Genomic DNA, 18540 nt, shown 5'->3' on the forward strand with positions numbered 1-18540 from the left:
GACAGCCAAGGCTACACAGAGAAACCCTGTCTTGAAAAACCAAAATAAATAAATAAATAAATAAATAATAATAGTAATAATTTCTGTTCTTCAATAGAAACCTCCAAACAGAAGCAGCAATATTTCCTTTTTAGTTATTAACACAAGACAGTAAATTCTTTTATTATTGTTACTTACACAGCCATTTCTTTCAAGTCTCATGTTCATAAATTTTAATAAAATTATTCTTGTACATAGATTGTATAAATCTTCCTAATCAAAGAGAACCCTGGAATAATTCAATCTAATTGTCTATTGTTCTGGAAAGTTGTCCTGACTCCCAGGATATGGTGGCAGTTACTTCTAGCCTCACATCATTCAGTGATAGCTGTTGTCTTGGTCCTACAGACATAAGATTCTGGAAATATTTTATTAAGGGTTTTTATGAAAGATCATATTTATACCCTGGGGAATACATGTGAGCAAACAGAACTATTTATTTTCACGACTAGAAGCACAGCCATAGGCAAACTATAAAGAATAAAGGGTTTCATTTTTGAACAAGTCCAAATTATTGGCTCTAAATTTGAAGTGAGAGCTGTATGAGTCTTGTGCTCTTTCTAAAGTGTTTACCTTACTCAACAAAAGAGCTCACTGCTGCTGCTTATAGTCTGTCCTGGTAGCGGTGCCCCAGACTAAAAGATCAGATGCTGATATTGTTCAATTGAAAGGAGACAGTCTGGACCAAGGATGAAGGGGAGCCCATGGGACATGGTAGTTTTGTGTTCAGGACAGATCTAAGAACTTCTTTGTTATATTCTTTTGGAGTAGATCAGAAATAATTTCTGCAGGGTTTTCCCTCTTCTGATAATGTGGATTGTGTGCACCAAGCAAAGCACTCTACCACTGGGTTTCATTTCTAGCCCTCTTTTTACCTTTAAAATGTTTTATTTTGAAACAAGTTCTCATTAAGTTGCTCAGGTTGACCTTGAATTTACTCTGTAAGAGACCAGACAGGCCTTGAAGTTAGGATTTTCCTCCTTCAGCTTCAGAAGCAGTTGGCATTACAGGCTTGTGGCACAAGACCAGCACCATGGTGCTTTCTGACATTGAACAGGTCTTAATACTTTATCATTTCTTGAACTACTGTTTGATGGTTTTCCCCTAAAGTGAATTTAAAGACAGAACCAAAATTTAGATTGTGTAACTATGTTTGTCTGAGGCATTTTACATTCACCTATCCATTTACTGTAATTTAGGAACACATTGATCTCTGGCCAATGACTTTGTGCCCTGAACTATACAAGATAATGACTTGAGACTTCATGGTTTCTCATGGCTGGGCTCCTAGGAAAGGAGACAGATGCCTTGGAGGTCCTTGGGTGGAAGGACCTCCCCTTCCTTCTCTGACTTCCTGCTTCAACCTGCTTGTGTGCATCACTGCTGCACTACTATTTAGCTGTCCTGAGCCCATATCCTTCAGAGGTGGATAGAAGACTTTCAGCACAGCACTGGAAAGTAGTTCTTCTGTGGCCATATTATCGATAATTTGATTAAGGCTGAATGAAGCTTATTCTCAAACCTTTTTGACCAAAGAAATTGAATTAGCCGTAAATGTTTCTGTCACCCAGGAGACCATTATAAACTCTTAGGGATGGTGAAGGGCTGGCATGGGCCTGAGGGCAGCTACATTGTCTTCCCACAGAGGGCTATGCAATTCTCAGTTTTCTCCTTTGCATTGGGAAATGATAAAACTTCACAATATTGTGAGAGTTGAGAGTCCAAGCAGTAATCAAGTAAATGAATCACACACACATCCTTCCTGCTTTATCTAAAATACTGGACTATTCTGCCCATCCAGGAGCACCATTTTTTTTTTTTTAAAGCTTAAGTGGGTTTCGTTTGTTTACTCTACAAATATATACTATAAAAACCAGTATCTACATCTGGTCTTTTGGTACCTCTTTAGCATTTTCACCTATAATATATCATAGAAACACTTGTAATCTTCAAATCTGCCAACAGAGCATCCTTTCTTTAAGCTGGATGCATAGTTCCTTGAGCTCTGATTATCAATGGGTTTCCAGCCTGCAAGATTCCCATCAGGAGATAAGTGAATGTGAATGTTCATGTGAGCCAATTCTGTTTATCATCTATCTATGCATCTATCTATCTTTATTAGATATTTTCTTTATTTACATTTCAAGTGTTATAACCTTTCCTGGTTTCCCTCTGGAAAAAAAAAAACAAAAAACAAAAAACAAAACCCTATTCCTTCCCCGCTCCCCCATTCACCAACCCACCCTTTCCCGGCTTCCTGGCCCTGGCATTACCCTACACGGGGGCATAGAGCCTTCACAGGACCAAGGGCCTCTCCTCCCATTGATGACAGACTAGGCCATACTCTGCTACATATGCAGCTAGAGCCATGAGTCCCACCGTAAGATTCCTTTTGCTAACAAGACTATGCTAGGTGGGCATTGCTCACCAAGACAGCAGATGTTAGTGGCTGTTGTGTTATCTATCTGCTGGGTGGCAGCATCAGGTAGTAGCGGAAATGTAAGAGGTCAGACGACTAGCTGAGGAGATGGGAAGTTGTCAGCTGCCATAGTGTTTTTGAAAAATGATGGGAGAAAACTAGTCTTTCTTCCCATGTACGCCACTACTTTAGTTCATTAAAAACAAAATTAAAACAAATAAATGAAATAATGAAGTGGAGGAAACAACCCTGGAAGGCAAAGAATGACAGGTTTCCAAAAGTCACTTCACTATAAAATGTCACAATCCTTAAACAGGGCCTGCTGAGATAAATTAGTAAATCTTGAGATGTGCATTTCTCTGCCTATAATTGATGCCCATAATTGGAGAAATGCCATTTAACTGGCATAGTGGTAATATCCGAAGTGGCATCCAGCAGCTGATACCTGTTTATTGTGCAAGCAGAGCAGAGATGTGGGTGGAAGCTGATAGCCTCTAATGATAAAGGTACATGTGGGAGGATGTGTGCCATAGGAAGAATCAGCACACACATGAGAAACTCCAGAACATGCCAAGTGCTGAAATGGAACTTTTATCAGCCATCATATGTAGGAGGCATGAGGGGCAGCAAAGAATTCTTTCATTAAGTCATTCCTGGTGACAGGGACCTCACCCTGCTGGTGTGTGAAGGAGAGTGGCCTACATTTTCTGGAGTATGAGTCACAGCTGGTATGAACTGCTGGTGACCTATGCAATGGTGTCTTCTGGATTGTAACTCACAGCTAGCTGTGAACTGCTTGTGAGCACTACAGCTTTTCTTCCAGTCAAATTTCTTTTTAAAATAATGTTACTGATAAAGGCAAAGAAAACATTCTTAGTGTAAGGTATATCAATGCTGCCACTTGAGGGACAATGCTCCCTAAGACAATGACACAGCACCCTGGCCTCTCAAAACAACCAGGTGAAAACAGAAGAATTCTAAGATAGGTTTTGCTTTTTAAAGGTTTAAATAATATATTGTTTTTAAGCTAGGGCATGCCTTTTGGTCTTATTCTTTAAGTTTCTGTTGCCAAGGCAGGAAAGGAGGTGATCTGTGATTAGCAGACTCCTGTATGGCTATATAAAGTCCTTCTAGCTTAGATCCCAGTTCAGTGATGAGATAGGTCAATAGAACAAAGTACTTGCCACAAGAGGATCCATGTTCAGATTTCCAGCACCCATGTAAATGTCAAGCAGGTGTTGGGGTCCACCTATAATCTCAGCAAGGAAGGGAGAGACAGAGGATTCCTGGAGCAAGCTGGCTGGCTATACTAGCCAAATTGGCAAGCTCTGGGTTCAAGTGAGACTCTTCCTCAATATATAAAGTATTGGTCAGCCTCTGGCCTGTACACATACACACACACACACACACACACACACACACACACACACACACACACACACACACACATCCACACATGCATGTATACCACTTCATCACACATAAAATACATTAAAAGGATCTTATTCTTTGGTGCCATGGGCTGGGTAAAGATGGAGTAGCCAGTGAAAGATAATATACATGAGGTGTACATTATAATCTACTTGTAGACACCTGTCCCTTTTCTGGGTATTTATATAGTGGATTACTGTTTTTGTTGTTTTTCTTTTTCTAGTTATGTTAAAAAGAACAGAGCTTTTCTACTAGGATGCACGTCTTCTCACATCTGAGATTGTTGAGCCTACTCTCTATGTGCATTTACTGTCTCACTAACCCAGTACTGATTTTTTTTTTTTTTACTTTTCAATGTCATTTGATCTGGTGTTTTTACTTACCCTGGAGACCCCAGCTTTGTTCTGTGTATGGTGATAGGAGCTAGGTATTTAGCAGGGAACTGGCTTTGACTTTGGTGCCAGTTGCTCCTCTTTCCAGTTCTGCTGTATAGCCATATGTAGAGTGCTAGCATAAATTCCCTGACTGCTTCATGGGCCACTGGGTACTTTTCTTCCCTGCACTTCCCTTACCTGCTCAGTGCTGTGTGCCTCTCTTTTCAAGGCACACCATCTGACTTAACCATTTATAACCTTTTTTTAAGTAAAACTACCACCCAGTAAAGCTATTGGGAGATGCCTGCAAGGCAAACATTTTCTTTACCCATTATGCTATCTCCCCAATCCCCGTGTAGCTTTTAAAGACAGAGTCTCACTCTGTGTAGATCGCTGGCCTCAAACTCTTGAGATGTATCTGCCTCTCCATCCAGAGTGCTAAAATGAAAGGTGCACACTATCACATCTAACAACTCTCAGTTTTTGTCTAGTCCACATTCTATGTGCAGCCCAGTAGTTAAGATTAGCTATAGAAGTGTAACGGTGGAAGAATGGAGAGATGAAGGTGGTTATGAATGAGGCAATGACCACTCCTCAAATGGCCGTGCTGCCTGTGGGCCAAGAACAGGTCAAGGGTCATGCCTGCTCCTGGCTTTGGTGGTGCTTTCCAGCTGCTGTCTCCATTGCCTCCTAACATGAACTCTGGTAGCTCTGTTGGTCTAGTGTTTTACCTACTGCTCTCCATGATCTATGATTTCCTTATTCAAGCCTGTCTTCTTCAAACCCTCCCATCTTTCAGGGTTCATCTAAGCTCTCATTTCATCTGCAGACTTCTGCTCACCCTTAATCTCAACTGAGTCTTCCACCTGTGGCCCTGGGGGACATGACCATACCTTTGGAATTAAAACTTGCTGGTATAGGACCTTCAGGATAAGATTATATATGTGCCCAAGCAATCCATGTCAGTTGATGGCTGCTATAGTCTTACATAATGTATCTAAGGCAGTGTTTCTGGAAGTTGTTGCTGTGAAGGTAGGAACCTGGGATTTCATTTTTAACCTGCTCTACTCTACCCATAGTCCATCTCCCCAGTGTTCTCTGGGCACGTTTCCTCAAGAATCACTAATCTGGGGAGATTACCTTTCTCTACCAATGGCTAAATCTTTGTATAACACAGGGGGAATGGTTCAAATGTATAATCTGTTGCCTCAACTATTTTAATAATCAAATCCTTTAAGTATAACTATCAATTCACTCATAAGCAGCATAATTGGAAAGGGAGTTTGAAGCTGGCAGATTGAAACAACAGCCTGACTTGGGTCACAGTCCTTATCTTGTGTCACACAGCACATTATTTGAGAATCTCTTGAGAAATGATAAAAGGGTTGGACACTGAGTGAGTCTTATCACATCTGGAGGACAAGAGCTGAGAATAGCTAGCAGACATAAAGACAGACTGCCATGGGCAGTATCAGAACATTTTAATCCATTCAATATTTGCAGACTGCACAGAAATAAAAAACTTGCTGGGAATGGTTTCTTATGAAAGAGGAAAATTGCCCAGACATACCTGATTCATTTGGCTTGCACATGTCTCCCACTGCACTTCTCTAGCTGCTCTGGGATGTGCAAAAAGTACAGTCTGTCCTGAGGCTGCCTGAATTTCTTCCTGAATATGATGCACTCTGTTGCTCTATGTACTCACCAGTTCTGGCTCTGTAGACTAGACCAATATGAATCCAAACCAAAAACTAATTTGTACAGTTCTTTATCACCCCTTAGCTACACTGCACATTTCCATTATATTCAGTATTGTACGTGATCTAAAGCTGATTTGACATATACATGGATATATGTCCTATGCAAATAGACTATTCTACATTAAGGACTTATCAATCTGCAGATTTTGACGACCAGGGTATATATCCCTTGGTCAAGTTTTTTCTTTTTAAATTTTTATTTCCCTACACGTCTGTTAGTCAGGTTCCTTAGAACTGGAGTTACACAGTCATAAGCTGCTATGTCGATACTGGGAATTGAACCTCCGTCCATTGGAAGAGGAGCCAAAGTTCTTAACCATGGACCCAGGTCCCCAGCTCTCCTTGATCAAGTTCTTTAAGCCTCTACCCATTCTGTCAACTTCCCATCTAGATTCATTGTGAAAGCTAAAGCTTTAGTCTACTTGTAGCCATGTTTTTGACAGGTTGTCAGCTGTATTATCTGATGATTGGCTGGTTAGGCACTGTCAGCAGGAATGACTACAAGTACTTCTTGTTAAGGATGCTCTGAGAAAGCACCATTTCTGATTTTTCCTTTTGCAGTTACACTTAGTTTTGGTTTAATTTTCAGAAATATAATAGGGCAGAGGAACTTTATGTGTACACTTGTGCTATAAAGTAGAATCTAAAGGGAGATGTCTGAACATCACATTTGTGAACAAAGCTCTGGGATGTTTGACCTAAAAAACTAAGGGGCAGAATGTGGTCTTAACATACTGTAAGACAGGCTGTGTAGACGGCTATCACCAGAGCAAGGTCCATGGAACTAATGGAGTGGATTCCAGTTCAGACGTCCCTATACTTCCAACAAGAGCTCTCTTCAGACATCTTCATGAAGTTTCCTGTTATGGCAGTCTTTAAAATGGAAGTTGGGTGTAATGAGGTCCACAGCTCTACCCCATACAAAATTCTGTTTAACTTTTCTAAAACCTAACCTACCTTTGAATCACAAAACTCAATTTCTATTGCCAACAGGTACAATGAAAACATCCTAGATATTTTACTTATTACCTGAAACTTTCCACTGCGTGGAGAATAACAGACCTTCAAGGTCAAGACGTAGTGATTGCTTCAAATAACTGTTTAGTAGATTATACAGCTCTCAGAATAGTAATCCTTAACAGTAGGTTAAAACCACCTTATCTTTATGAAACAAGAAGTTAATGTACTTGCATTTTGCTTTCAGGCTATCCTCATGGACCACAACTGCCCCATTAAAACAAAGATGTACACTCAGAATAATGTCCAGTCATATCCCATCGGTGATGATGAAGAATCTGAAAGTGACTGAGCCCCTCTAACATTGCCAAATGTTTAACTGTGTAGAAGTGTTTCCAGTGAGATGACTCATGCAGAGCTGTCTTAGTCACACCATCTTTTGCTGGCAAAGAGTAAAACAACCAAAGTGATACTTTCTTTTCCATGGTTATGATTGACTGCCAACAGCCTTATAAAGAAAAAGCAGCTTTTCTAGGGGTTTGTATAAATAGTGTTGAAAACTTTATTTTATGTATTTGATTTTATTAATATTATACAATATATTTTGACGAAATAGGTATACTGTAAATGTATAAATATTTGAATCCAAATTAAATATAATTTTTTAACTTACATTCATTAACACTTGGACAAAAAAATCTTATATTTTTTTTCTGAATACTGGTAATGAGTGTTTAAAGCATACATTATCTGAGACTCTCCAACAAAAAACTAGCAGTCTGAGAAACAAAATCATGTAAGACAGCACATTATATACCAACACTGAATGTGTTGTTATTTAACTTGAAACTAATACCAATGTATTTATGAGTTAAAAGCTAGTCATCTTATGTGCAAAGGACAAGAAACTCTACAGCCATCTTTCAGACTTATTCATAAACCTTCGTTGGCATTAGTTTCCTGTTATAACAACCCACCTGGAAAGGGATGGTTGTAAATGGTTTTCTGTGTCATATCATTGGCAGCAGTCATTAAAGCCAACAAGGGGTAAAAAGTGAATGTTCTGAAAGCAGAGGAAAGAACCAAATGCTGCTTTCTTTTATATATACTTGATGGCCTTATTGGGTGAAAATAAAACTATGCACTTTAAGCAGTCAAGGTTAAATATGTTATGGTTTATCAAATCCAGTTCATGTTCTGGAACAGATAACAAGGCTATCAAGCTGCTATAATGTGAAAAATCAGACTATCGTATCTCTCACCTGCTTGCAGGTCATCCAAGTGTTTTTCTAGAGATGTTAATTTTGAGTTGCTGTTATTTTTTAAGACTCCTAAAAGTTGTTTATATTAATGTAGAAATGAATTTCAAGCAAAGATGAAGGAATGAAATTGTTCACATCTAACATGATCATGTTAAGAAAGATAATAGAGTGGTCAGGACACCTTCCCTTTCTGAAGCAAGAAAAAAAAAAAATCTACAAACGTGTATGTTACTGTATCATCTTGTGTGCTGGGTAGAATAATTTTTCTAAGCATGACAACACTGATATATCTTTTCAGTGTGCCAGCTAATACTGTTAGTGAACACTATAATTGCTTTGTATGAGATTACAATCTTCCGGAATGCAAACACAGTATAGAATATGTCTCAAATAGTATCAATTCTGCAGTTCTGTAATCATTAAAAAAAGAAAAAAAACTGTCAGTTTTGTTAAGCTGAATTGTTTGTGTGACCTTGGACATTAAGAGAACTTTAGAATGACAACCCCTCAAATCTTATTGGCTATTACACATTCTTCAGAAAAGTGGCAAATACTTCTTTTGTTTTATGAAGCTTTCTGTGGGACCTTCTGTGTGATCTGAAGTCTGGTGTGCTTGGGGAGCAATTGGGTTCCTACTCACCAAACCATTAGACAGTCATGGGTCTGCAACTCTGAAAGATGGCTGCTTTTACATGGCTAAAAGGGCAGGGCTTAACCTTCTCCACAATGCCTTGGATGTGATGAGAGGCCTTGTAGTTGTCCTTATACATATACCATATATAATAACTGATTCCTTTCATTTCTGCTTTTGAGGCTTCAGCTTCAGAAAAAAATGACCAGCAAAGGCATACCTGTTACTGCTCTCCAGAGAAAAGATGAAAGACAAATTGCAGAACTATTTGGAAAGGAAAGGATAGGTTGTTTGTGAGGGGAAAGGAAAGGCATTTATATTACTAATCTCCTGGGTACACAAGACTGAAAATAGTGTTTAAAAAAAGACTGCATGTTCCAGAACAAAGAACTTACAGCTCTCTGAACATTTTTTATTTTTAAAGTAGAGGTGGCTTTTGTTTGTACTTGGTAATTCAGACACAAAAATCTTAGTGAGGTAGTAATGAATACTCAACTTCCTTTTGACTGCTAAGTGTATCTGTGCTGGTTGCACTTTAGTTAGATTACTTAATAAACCTTCTTGAACATTGTGCTGTGCCTGCCTGTATTCTTTTATAAACCATTTCATCAACATTGTTACTGCAATAAAATACAAAGACACTGTTTTGGCTGTAGGTATTTAATTAAAAAGCATTCTCTGTGTTTGCAGGCATCAGGCAAGTCACTCAGGCTAGGGTAAACCATCCTCATTGGCTTCCCACTGCTTCCTTAAAATGAAATATACCCTATCAGTGTGGAAAAACAGTGAGTTGCCCTGGACTTTTAACTCAAACGAATTGTTCTAATTGCTGTGAACAGGTAATTGTCTGATGGAGACAATGGTAATACCTAGCCACATGACAGAACAGGCTCTGAAAGACCTAGAAATAAGGATCATTTTGAATGTGATACACATGGTAGTTTCCAGGATTAGAGAGACCTACCTGGTTTACTCAGACCATAAAGAACATGAAGGGATCAAAAAGGGTGAAGGCAATCCCCTTTTCCACCCTTGTTTGCTTTTTGAGGGGAGGGTAATGAAAGCTGTCACTTCTATTTAAAAATTAAAGTAATACCATTTTTTGAAAACTGAAGCAATTTCAAAACTCTAGGGGGACTTAAACATTTAAACTCTACTGTCTTACTTACTAGAACCAAATATGTTTAAAATATCTTTATAGTTTTTTTTTTTTAAGGTAGACTTTACTCTCAAAGTTTTAGGCTGTTCTTAGAATGAGAAAGTATCTACACAGTACGTTCTAGTATTATTGAATGAAGTCTGATGCTAAGAAATACAGTATAGCTTGGCATGGTGGTACATGCCTTTAATCCCAGCACTCCAGAAGAGAAGCAGGCAGGTCTCTATTGAGTTCGAAGCCAGAGAGACTGTCTCAAAAAAGCAACAATAAATAAAAAAGAAATATAGCATATTATGATTATAAAATAATACTAAAATGTTATTCATTTTGCCTAACCTAGTCATTCAACTTAATAACAATGAAGAGAGTACACTTCAAATAGTTTAATATTTCTTCTTTTCTGAAGACAGGTCTCACTATGAATAATAATCTATTTATTACTACACAGCATTAGAAGAAAATTCACATATCTGTTTCAAAAGGTAAAGAAGCAACAGTAAAAATTTGAATGCTTTTACATATTTGTTTAGTAAAAGTGGATTGTTAGCTTGTCTGCATGGCCAAATTATACCAGGTAATAATGCCAGAGAAGAGCCAATCACCTATTTTTAGATGTCATCAAATGGAGATATTCTTAGTTTTCGTGGTAGTCTTTATTATTATTTTAGCTATTGATAACATAGCATGGCAGCAAGATTACATGAGTAATGTAATATAACACAAGCTCTTAAATTGAAGCCTTATACCTTACTATGCTTGAGGGTATTTGGAGTTCCCGACCTGATGCCTCTACTGTCTCTCCCAATAGTAAAATATTGCACTACATTAAAGGGATATTTCACAAACATAATTAGCAGCACTGTTGAGCTTTCCGTGACTGTGGTTCTACAGAGATAAATACTTTAAAGCATGAGTAGATTCTCAGAACTAGAGCTTTGCAGTATTTCTACAGCTCTTTCAAATGCATCAGTGCAGAAGCATGCTTGGGCACCACTAAAACTTACATCCTTTGATCCATCAACACACCAGCCACTTACAGCCACACCACCTTCAGGGTAGCAATGGCAGGTTATTGTTTACAAGATGAAGCATGGCTATACATTGGGCAGATTGTTTCAAGCATAAGATGTGGAACACTTTAGCTTCTGGGATTCGTTTGGAAAGTCCTTCTATTTTGGTGTTCTTTTAAATTGTGAGCATGCTTAAATAAACAGTAACAGAGTGGGGCTGGGGTTACACAGATGTAGCCTTGCTATAAACCTGACAAAGGCTAGGTCTGTGCTCCAATATTTCACTTAATGTGAGTGAGAGTTAGCTATTGAGTTTACAACTGGAATAACTTTTCTATACTCAGCAGTGTTTTCTCATGTAAGTAAAACCTCTTATTTTTACAGCGTTTACTGTTCAAAGGGCCTTTGCAGTTATGCTCCTGTCCTCCTCACAACAGCCCTGCGAGGAAGCGTAAGGACCTTTGGAGCTGGGAAGCTGCAGAACCCTTTGTAACCTGACTGTGGCTGTACAGTTCACTAAAGAGCTTGACCTGAAACTCCTGTTGGGAGTTTGGGCTACAGACTGGGCAAGTCTTTTTACTATTATACTATGCATTTTTCTGCAGCCAAAGAGCTATTCCATATATTTTTAAGTTTAATTGGTTTATGTGTTATTGTAGTAGTTACCTGTAAAGGGGGGGAAACACTTTTCTATTCTATAGGTATAACAAGCTTAGACTTTTAAGATATACATCAATAGGGGTCAAGCTCATATATTTCTCTCAGTTGTTCATTACCAGCATCCACTAGATGGGCCCAATACCATACCAGGCCTTCATTTTTAGCAAGCTATGCATACTGTCTATTTTTAGTTTTCTTTACAGTGAATGAAGATGGTCTGAACTACTAAAGTATTCAGAATGACCGACATTCCTTTAAGGCCACAAGACACCAGATGATGTAGTAAACATAGTCTGTATAATTGCTCTCCACATCATACAAACAAAGCCAGTTATCAAATCAGTCATTTTCAGAATTAAGTCCTGCGAGATTTTAAATGTCCTTGCACATGCTTTTATTTCCTATGGGAGAACCAAAGATGAAAAGTCATCATGAGTGTCCATAAATTCCACTTAAAAGGAAAGCATCAACATTTGAAAGATATTTCAAAATCCTACTGGTTACTGTTCTTCAGTAATGAAATCTTGCTATCCTCTCTACAAAATTCTTGACCAACAGGACATTGCATTTATTCTCTATTCAATGCAACCTCTTCTAGTTAATCACTGTAATTTTACTATACGTCAACTGCATAAAAGCTTTAAAAATATCGCAGAAGCATAAGAAACAAGCAATATATATATATATATATAAAATTAAACTATATAAGCATAACAGATTAAAGCTGTAGGGTCTGCTTTCATTTACATTTGGCAACAACAACAAAAGCAAAATAAAACAAAAATTCTCTAAGTCCCATATAACAAAAACATCAAGGAAGTACAGCTGACAAACCACAAAATATAGAAGGAATAAGACTCAAACCTGTTCCCTCAATGATTATTGTTGTCAATTTAAGCATGCAACAAATTTGCTGTCATAACCGTGATGAAAATGAAAGAAAATATTTTAGGAATCTGGACAGGATCTTATTTAACACTAATTAAAAAACCAGGAGGAAAGAAAGAATGACAGTAAGATATCACACATACACAAACACAAAGTTGGCTTACATAATTAGAAAAGGTTAAAAATAAATTAATAAAACCCAATTCCCAGTATAAATTCAAAAAAGCCATAGCTATAAGCACAACCTGAATCAACCAATTTGATGAGCTGGTCATGTTTCTGCTGGAAAAAACTACCTTTTCTTTCTCATACAAGCAAGTTAACTATAGAAGCAGGCCAAAGTGCACCATGAGAGAACCGAATGTGGCTGTACCCGTGGCACTTCAAATACATCTTGTCCCCATCCATGTGAAAGTTGAAATAGCTTGTTAGTTACACCGACTCAGATGGGCCGAACAAGTCATCGGAAATGTTGCTGAATGGCTGAGAGTCTATCAACTGGCTTATCTCACTATCGAGGTCTTCTTCTGTATCATCTGCGTACTTGTTCATCTTTTTCGAGTGCTGGTCTAAAGACAGGTTTTCTAAGGTTTCAATATCATCAATGCCTGCTCTGTAGTGGATCATCAGAAGTGTCAGAGCTTGAAGTCTTTCTCCTGATTTAACCAAAGCAGCAGAAAGAACTGATTTTTTCCTTGTATCATTTGTTTCTTTTTCTTCTCTAACAAGGGAATTATTGTGTTCCAGCTCCTGATCAATTTCATTCTGTAGTTTATCCAACATGAACTCTAGCTTCTGGATCCTCTCTTCTGTCGGCAAGCCTCTGTACAGATCACGACCAATTTCTTTAACTGCAATGAAAACACTGTCATCCAGCCCTCCTTCCTTTCTCATTAACTTTATTCCTGCAGTGTTTCCTCGTTTGGAAGGACTGTTTGGACCACAGACCTCTGTGTCACTGCCTTCATTGTCAGACGTATTGGGTGTGTGTTTTGGTGAAGGTTCTACGAGATCTGTTCCTGGTTCAGAAAGGCGAGTTTTAGAGACTTGACGCAAATTTAGTAAACGAGAGCTAGTATTAATGATGTGCCTTGTCAACCCTGTTGTTTTATTGACTGACTTGTTAGCTTCCACCTCAACACGAGGAGGAAGACCCAAGAGTGGGTCCTGTCCTTCCAGCCTGAGGTTTTTCAGGGTCCGGTCTATTCGCCTCTCAGTTGCTCCACAAAGAGGTGTCTCAGCTAGACACTTTTCCTGACATTTTTTATGACAAACATAAGCACAGAACATACACTGGGAAGCAGCTTTTGTCCAAACTTTTTTCTTACAGTAATCACACCAAGTTGGGTTTTGGAACTGAGTATCTTGGAAACTATGTTTATTTTCTGACAGATTCATCTGCCCCACAAAATGCTCCTCTTTAGGGAGTGTAGAAACTTCCTCAACCAAATGGAGTTCTTTTTCTTTCTCTACATTAGGAACTACGTGGTGGTCTGGCTCTCCTTCCTTCAAATATTTGAAATGAATAGTAATGTCACCAAAACAAAATTTGTCACTGAAGCCCTTTTGCATACTCAGATTTCGTAGTGCAGTCCTAGTGACCATGGCCTTAGGTGTAGGGGGTTCCAGTCTGAACTTTGAAAGGTATTCCATATTTGATGTAGCTAGGCAACCTAAAGCCACTTCCTCAAGTTTTAAACTAACATGCCCCAAACAGATGAGACCTCCTAACTTGAAAGGATCCCTGCACCACAGTGCAATGTTCAGGTACCTGTGGCAGGCTTCTATGTCAAACATACAGGATGCTCTGGTTCTTGACCACTTTCCTACCTTATTACGATATAGAACCTCTGATGATTCCCACATCTGATGGTCATCTGAAGAGTCTTTAGTAGGAGCAGAACTTTCTGAAGGAAGATCTTTCACTACGTCCTGCTTTGCTGAAGACTGCTTACCTGCTGCTATGTCTTCTCCTTGATCCACACTCTTCACTTGCTTCTCAGCAGGTTTATCTGCAGGAGGAGGAGGGAGCAGCACCTTGTCTGGCTTTTCTGGGGCTTCCGGGTCTGGCTGAGCTGAGGTGTCAGTGGGAGGCAGAGGCACTCTCCCCTGTGGTCGCGGGGGCACAGGAGGTTTGAAAGTGGGTCCTTGGGGTTTGGACACTTGTGCTGCTTCTGTGGCCTCTGAAGTTTTTAGAGTTGATGGTTTATTTCCTTCTTTGGATGGAATTTTTTGTGATGGTGGGTGGATTCCTGAAATTAATTTACGATTTAAAACTGGGGATATAGCGCCAAGGGGTTTAATAGAAAGTGTTGTTGGAGTACGTTTGGGACTGTGACTCAACGGCTGTGTCTCTTCTTTCAATTCTGTTTGTACTCTGACATCACTTGCCAAGTCTTCAAATTCAGAATCTAGGTCTCTATTTTCACTATCCACTGGCAACCCAGCAGCTTCCTCTTCAAACCCTGGCTGGCAGGAACTTGACAGAAAGTTTTCTTCCAAGTGGCCCAGACTGTCTTGCAGCATCGTCCCTTGGTTACTCTGCCCAACAGGTCTCTGGTAGTACACCAGCACTCGGTCACCAGCCTGCTTGATGAGCTTTAACACTTGTAGTGTCGATGTGATCTTCACACCTGGTTTAAGATTCAGAAGGGGAAGCATGTAAACTAAAGCAATAAAACTCGGCTACTGTTATCACTTCATGATTATTTAATAAAAAGAAGAGCAGTAGGAAGCCTCGAAAAATACTTATTTAAATCTCAAATTAATCAGCACATAGTACTCTGGAAATACTGTTATCTATGTGATACAAAACCTTAAGCAGCTTTTAATTTCTAATGGCTTCCTATTCCCTCTTGACATATACAACCTCGTGTCCAGCTAAACTGTGGAAGTGAGCAGAGTGAGACCTATTTTAAACAGGTTTACTAATGGATAAAATATACTCTGAATGATGGAAAGCTCACATTTTACTGAAGGAAATTCTCAAGTAAGCCCAGGGCTGGCAAGCAAATAATTTAAATTTAGAAACCAATGTCAGACCCTTTCACAGATCCTGTTTATTAGCCATAAACGATCAACTGTTATAAGAATGTAAAGTATCTGAGTGTACTGAGTGGCTAGAAGGGGCTGTCCAAATTCACTGAAAGAATACAGGAAAACTATTCAAAACAAGAATAAAAGCTCTACATAGAATCTGAGAGATGTAGAGACAGTAGAAACTATAGAGGCTTTTAGAATAAAACGATTTTTTTAATATTTATTTATTATGCATACAACATACAGATTTCTGCCTGCATGTATGCAGAAGAGGTTAATTGCTTTAAAGTTACAAGTTGATTACAATATATATTGTCTTGTCCTGACTATAAATCAACTTGCTACTTCTTAATGCAATCCTGGAGACAGCTGACTCCCCTGTTCCCGCAGGTGTCAATCTCAACTCAGAGTTCTGTTCCTTTGGTCTTTGATATTCTGACCTTCCTCCTGACCACTGGTCTTTAACTTCAGTCACAAGTACCTTTAACTATCTCTCATCAGACCTTTGCAGCTTTGATGCCCACATGGTCACATTTTCCAGTTTCAGCTCAAAACATCAGTAGAATTCTGAGCTTCTTCATAGGGATCTTACTGACTCATGCGGCTTAATAACTTCTACTGCTTCTGACTATGAGTACTATGTCCCAGGAGCACTGTAGCATGACATATGCACAGATGAAGCATCATCTACTGAGCTCTAGTATGTGGGCAAAAGCCTCACCCCAACCCCACCTCTTTTATTTGTGCTTTGGGAAACTTGCCCTTATCTCAGGTGCTCTGGAGGTGGCCACTATACAGACCAGCATTTGCTGGAATCTGGATTTTTCTTTCAGAATATTTCAAACATGTTCAGAGATTTAGAAAACAATAAAATTAACTCTGTTATTGAAATTGAATATATTTTGCCAATCTTCTCTCTACTACTACCAATCTCCTATTACTAAAACTTTTGCAAATCCAAATGAACTACAACTATAATTTATTTAAGAAATACTTAAATATTGGGCAAAGTTTATTATAAGAAATGAGTTACTAAAAATATATCACAGGACTTGAATATGTGTCCCAGAGCTGGGACAAGGGATATTTTATTTATATAGGAGGAGGGGCGCTAGGAAACAGAGTTCTCTGTGATGCTGAGAAGACAGCATCAGCAGTCAGGAGCACTGCTTCTCTTTCAGAGGATGGGATTCTACTCCTAGCATCCACATGGTGGCTCATGATCCTCTGTACCTCCTATCCCAGGAAAGGTTACTTCTTCTGGCTTCTGCAGACACTGCATGCATGTGGTATATGCACACTCATAGAAATAAAACATGCATACTCATTAAATAATTAAAGTTTTTCTATTAGATTTGAAACTTGTGTACAATATCTGAATTTTTAATCAATAAAACTTGTTAGTACGTTTATGAACACTGGATATCTTGAAAAGGTTAACTTTTGCTTTTTTCTCTGTAAAGATATGTATGATTTGGAACTTTATTTATTTTGGGTAATAGGTTATTTGCTACTTGTATAACTGAAAACAGAAGTTAAAAGGCATATTTTGGACAGAGTGCAGGGTTCCCAATGGAGGGGTTGGAGAAGGGACTGAAGGAGCAGAGGGAGTTTGCAGACCCATGGGGGGAGCAACAGTATTAATTGGCCAGACCCCCTGGAGCTCCCAGGGACTGGACCACCAACCAAAGAATACACACAGAGGGACCCATGGCTCCAGCCACATATGTGGAAGAGGATGGCCTTGTTGGACATCAGTAGGAGGAGCTGCCCTTGGGCCTGAGGGTGTTCGATGACTCAGTGTAGGAGAATGCCAGTGCAGGAAGACGGAGTAGGTGGGTGGGGGAGCACCCTCATAGAGGCACAGGGAGGGGGAATGAGATAGGGGGTTTCTAAAGGGGAAAACATTTGAAATGTAAACAAAGAAAATATCCAATAAAAAAAAGAAAAAAAATTTTAAAGTTAAAGACCAAAACAGGATTATACTAATGTAAAACCATTGATACTGAACCATGATTTTGGTTGAAAGAGACAAACTTTTGATATTCATATACAGAGGTGTGTAATGGATGAAGTTTACTTTAAGTCCTCCTCTGTGTCGATGTGAACCTGGGGAGCTTGTTAGAAATCCAGGTTCTTGCCCGATGGTATGGTCTACAGAGTGTGTTCCAGAACAGCTAGGGCTAAACAGAGAAATCCTGCCTCGATAAAACAAACAAACAAACAAACAAACAATAAAGTGAACTCTTAGACTTTACCGCAGTTTTTCTGAATCATTATGACTTTTGAACATTATTGCAGGTGACTATGGAATGAATGGTCCTGTGTATACCACAATTAATGAGAATTCCACATGAAAATGCTAGTTTAACTCAAGGTGCTTAGCTAAATCATTTTCATTATCTTAATGTCAAGATGGACTTGAATCAAAAGCAGAGTAACATACTGAGTGATAACTCCTTTTGGGGGGAACTGCTTTACCTTATTGTCTTAGCTGTAAAAGAACACATGATTCTCTTCTGAAAAGATTAAGGTAAATTTTACCCAGTTTTATGTGTTCAAAGCCTACACTGGGTAGGCCAGGTACTATGAAGTATGAGAAGGGCTTGGGTTACTTCTATGCTCAAGCAGATATCTCACTTTTATTTTTATTATTTACAACAATCCGGTTGATAGGAAGGTATGCAGTCTTTACCATAGAGATTTGGGTTGGATTCTGAATAATAGCATCCTGACAAACCACAGGCATTTCACATAATATGGAGTCTCAGAATAGGGTTAGGTGTATCCTCCCTCTCAGGCAAGGAATATTCGTCTCTCTCCTGTTCTAGTACTATAAATGATGAAAGTAGGTGCTAATATTAGCACATCTAGGGTCTTGTGGTAATGGACATATATATATATATATATA

At 38.8% G+C, this 18540-nt stretch overlaps 2 protein-coding genes across 4 annotated transcripts in view; one reads left to right on the top strand and one right to left on the bottom strand.

Annotated features, from left to right (window-relative positions):
• Slc18a2 (solute carrier family 18 member A2) overlaps nt 1-9517 on the top strand; it is a 36390-nt gene extending 26873 nt beyond the window's left edge. For all 3 annotated transcript variants that reach the window (XM_031390857.1, XM_031390856.1, XM_031390858.1), the window contains one exon: nt 7228-9517. In XM_031390857.1, the coding sequence (XP_031246717.1) occupies nt 7228-7332 (105 nt within the window). In that variant the 3' untranslated portion in view covers nt 7333-9517. The remainder of the gene's footprint in view (nt 1-7227) is intronic.
• A 1153-nt stretch (nt 9518-10670) lies between these two features.
• Pdzd8 (PDZ domain containing 8) overlaps nt 10671-18540 on the bottom strand; it is a 60672-nt gene continuing 52802 nt past the window's right edge. The window contains exon 5 of the mRNA XM_031390855.1: nt 10671-15223. Coding sequence (XP_031246715.1) covers nt 13023-15223 — 2201 coding nt within the window. The 3' untranslated portion in view covers nt 10671-13022. The remainder of the gene's footprint in view (nt 15224-18540) is intronic.

This window comes from Mastomys coucha, unplaced genomic scaffold (assembly GCF_008632895.1).
Source record: "Mastomys coucha isolate ucsf_1 unplaced genomic scaffold, UCSF_Mcou_1 pScaffold21, whole genome shotgun sequence".
NCBI classification, from domain to species: Eukaryota; Metazoa; Chordata; class Mammalia; order Rodentia; family Muridae; genus Mastomys; species Mastomys coucha.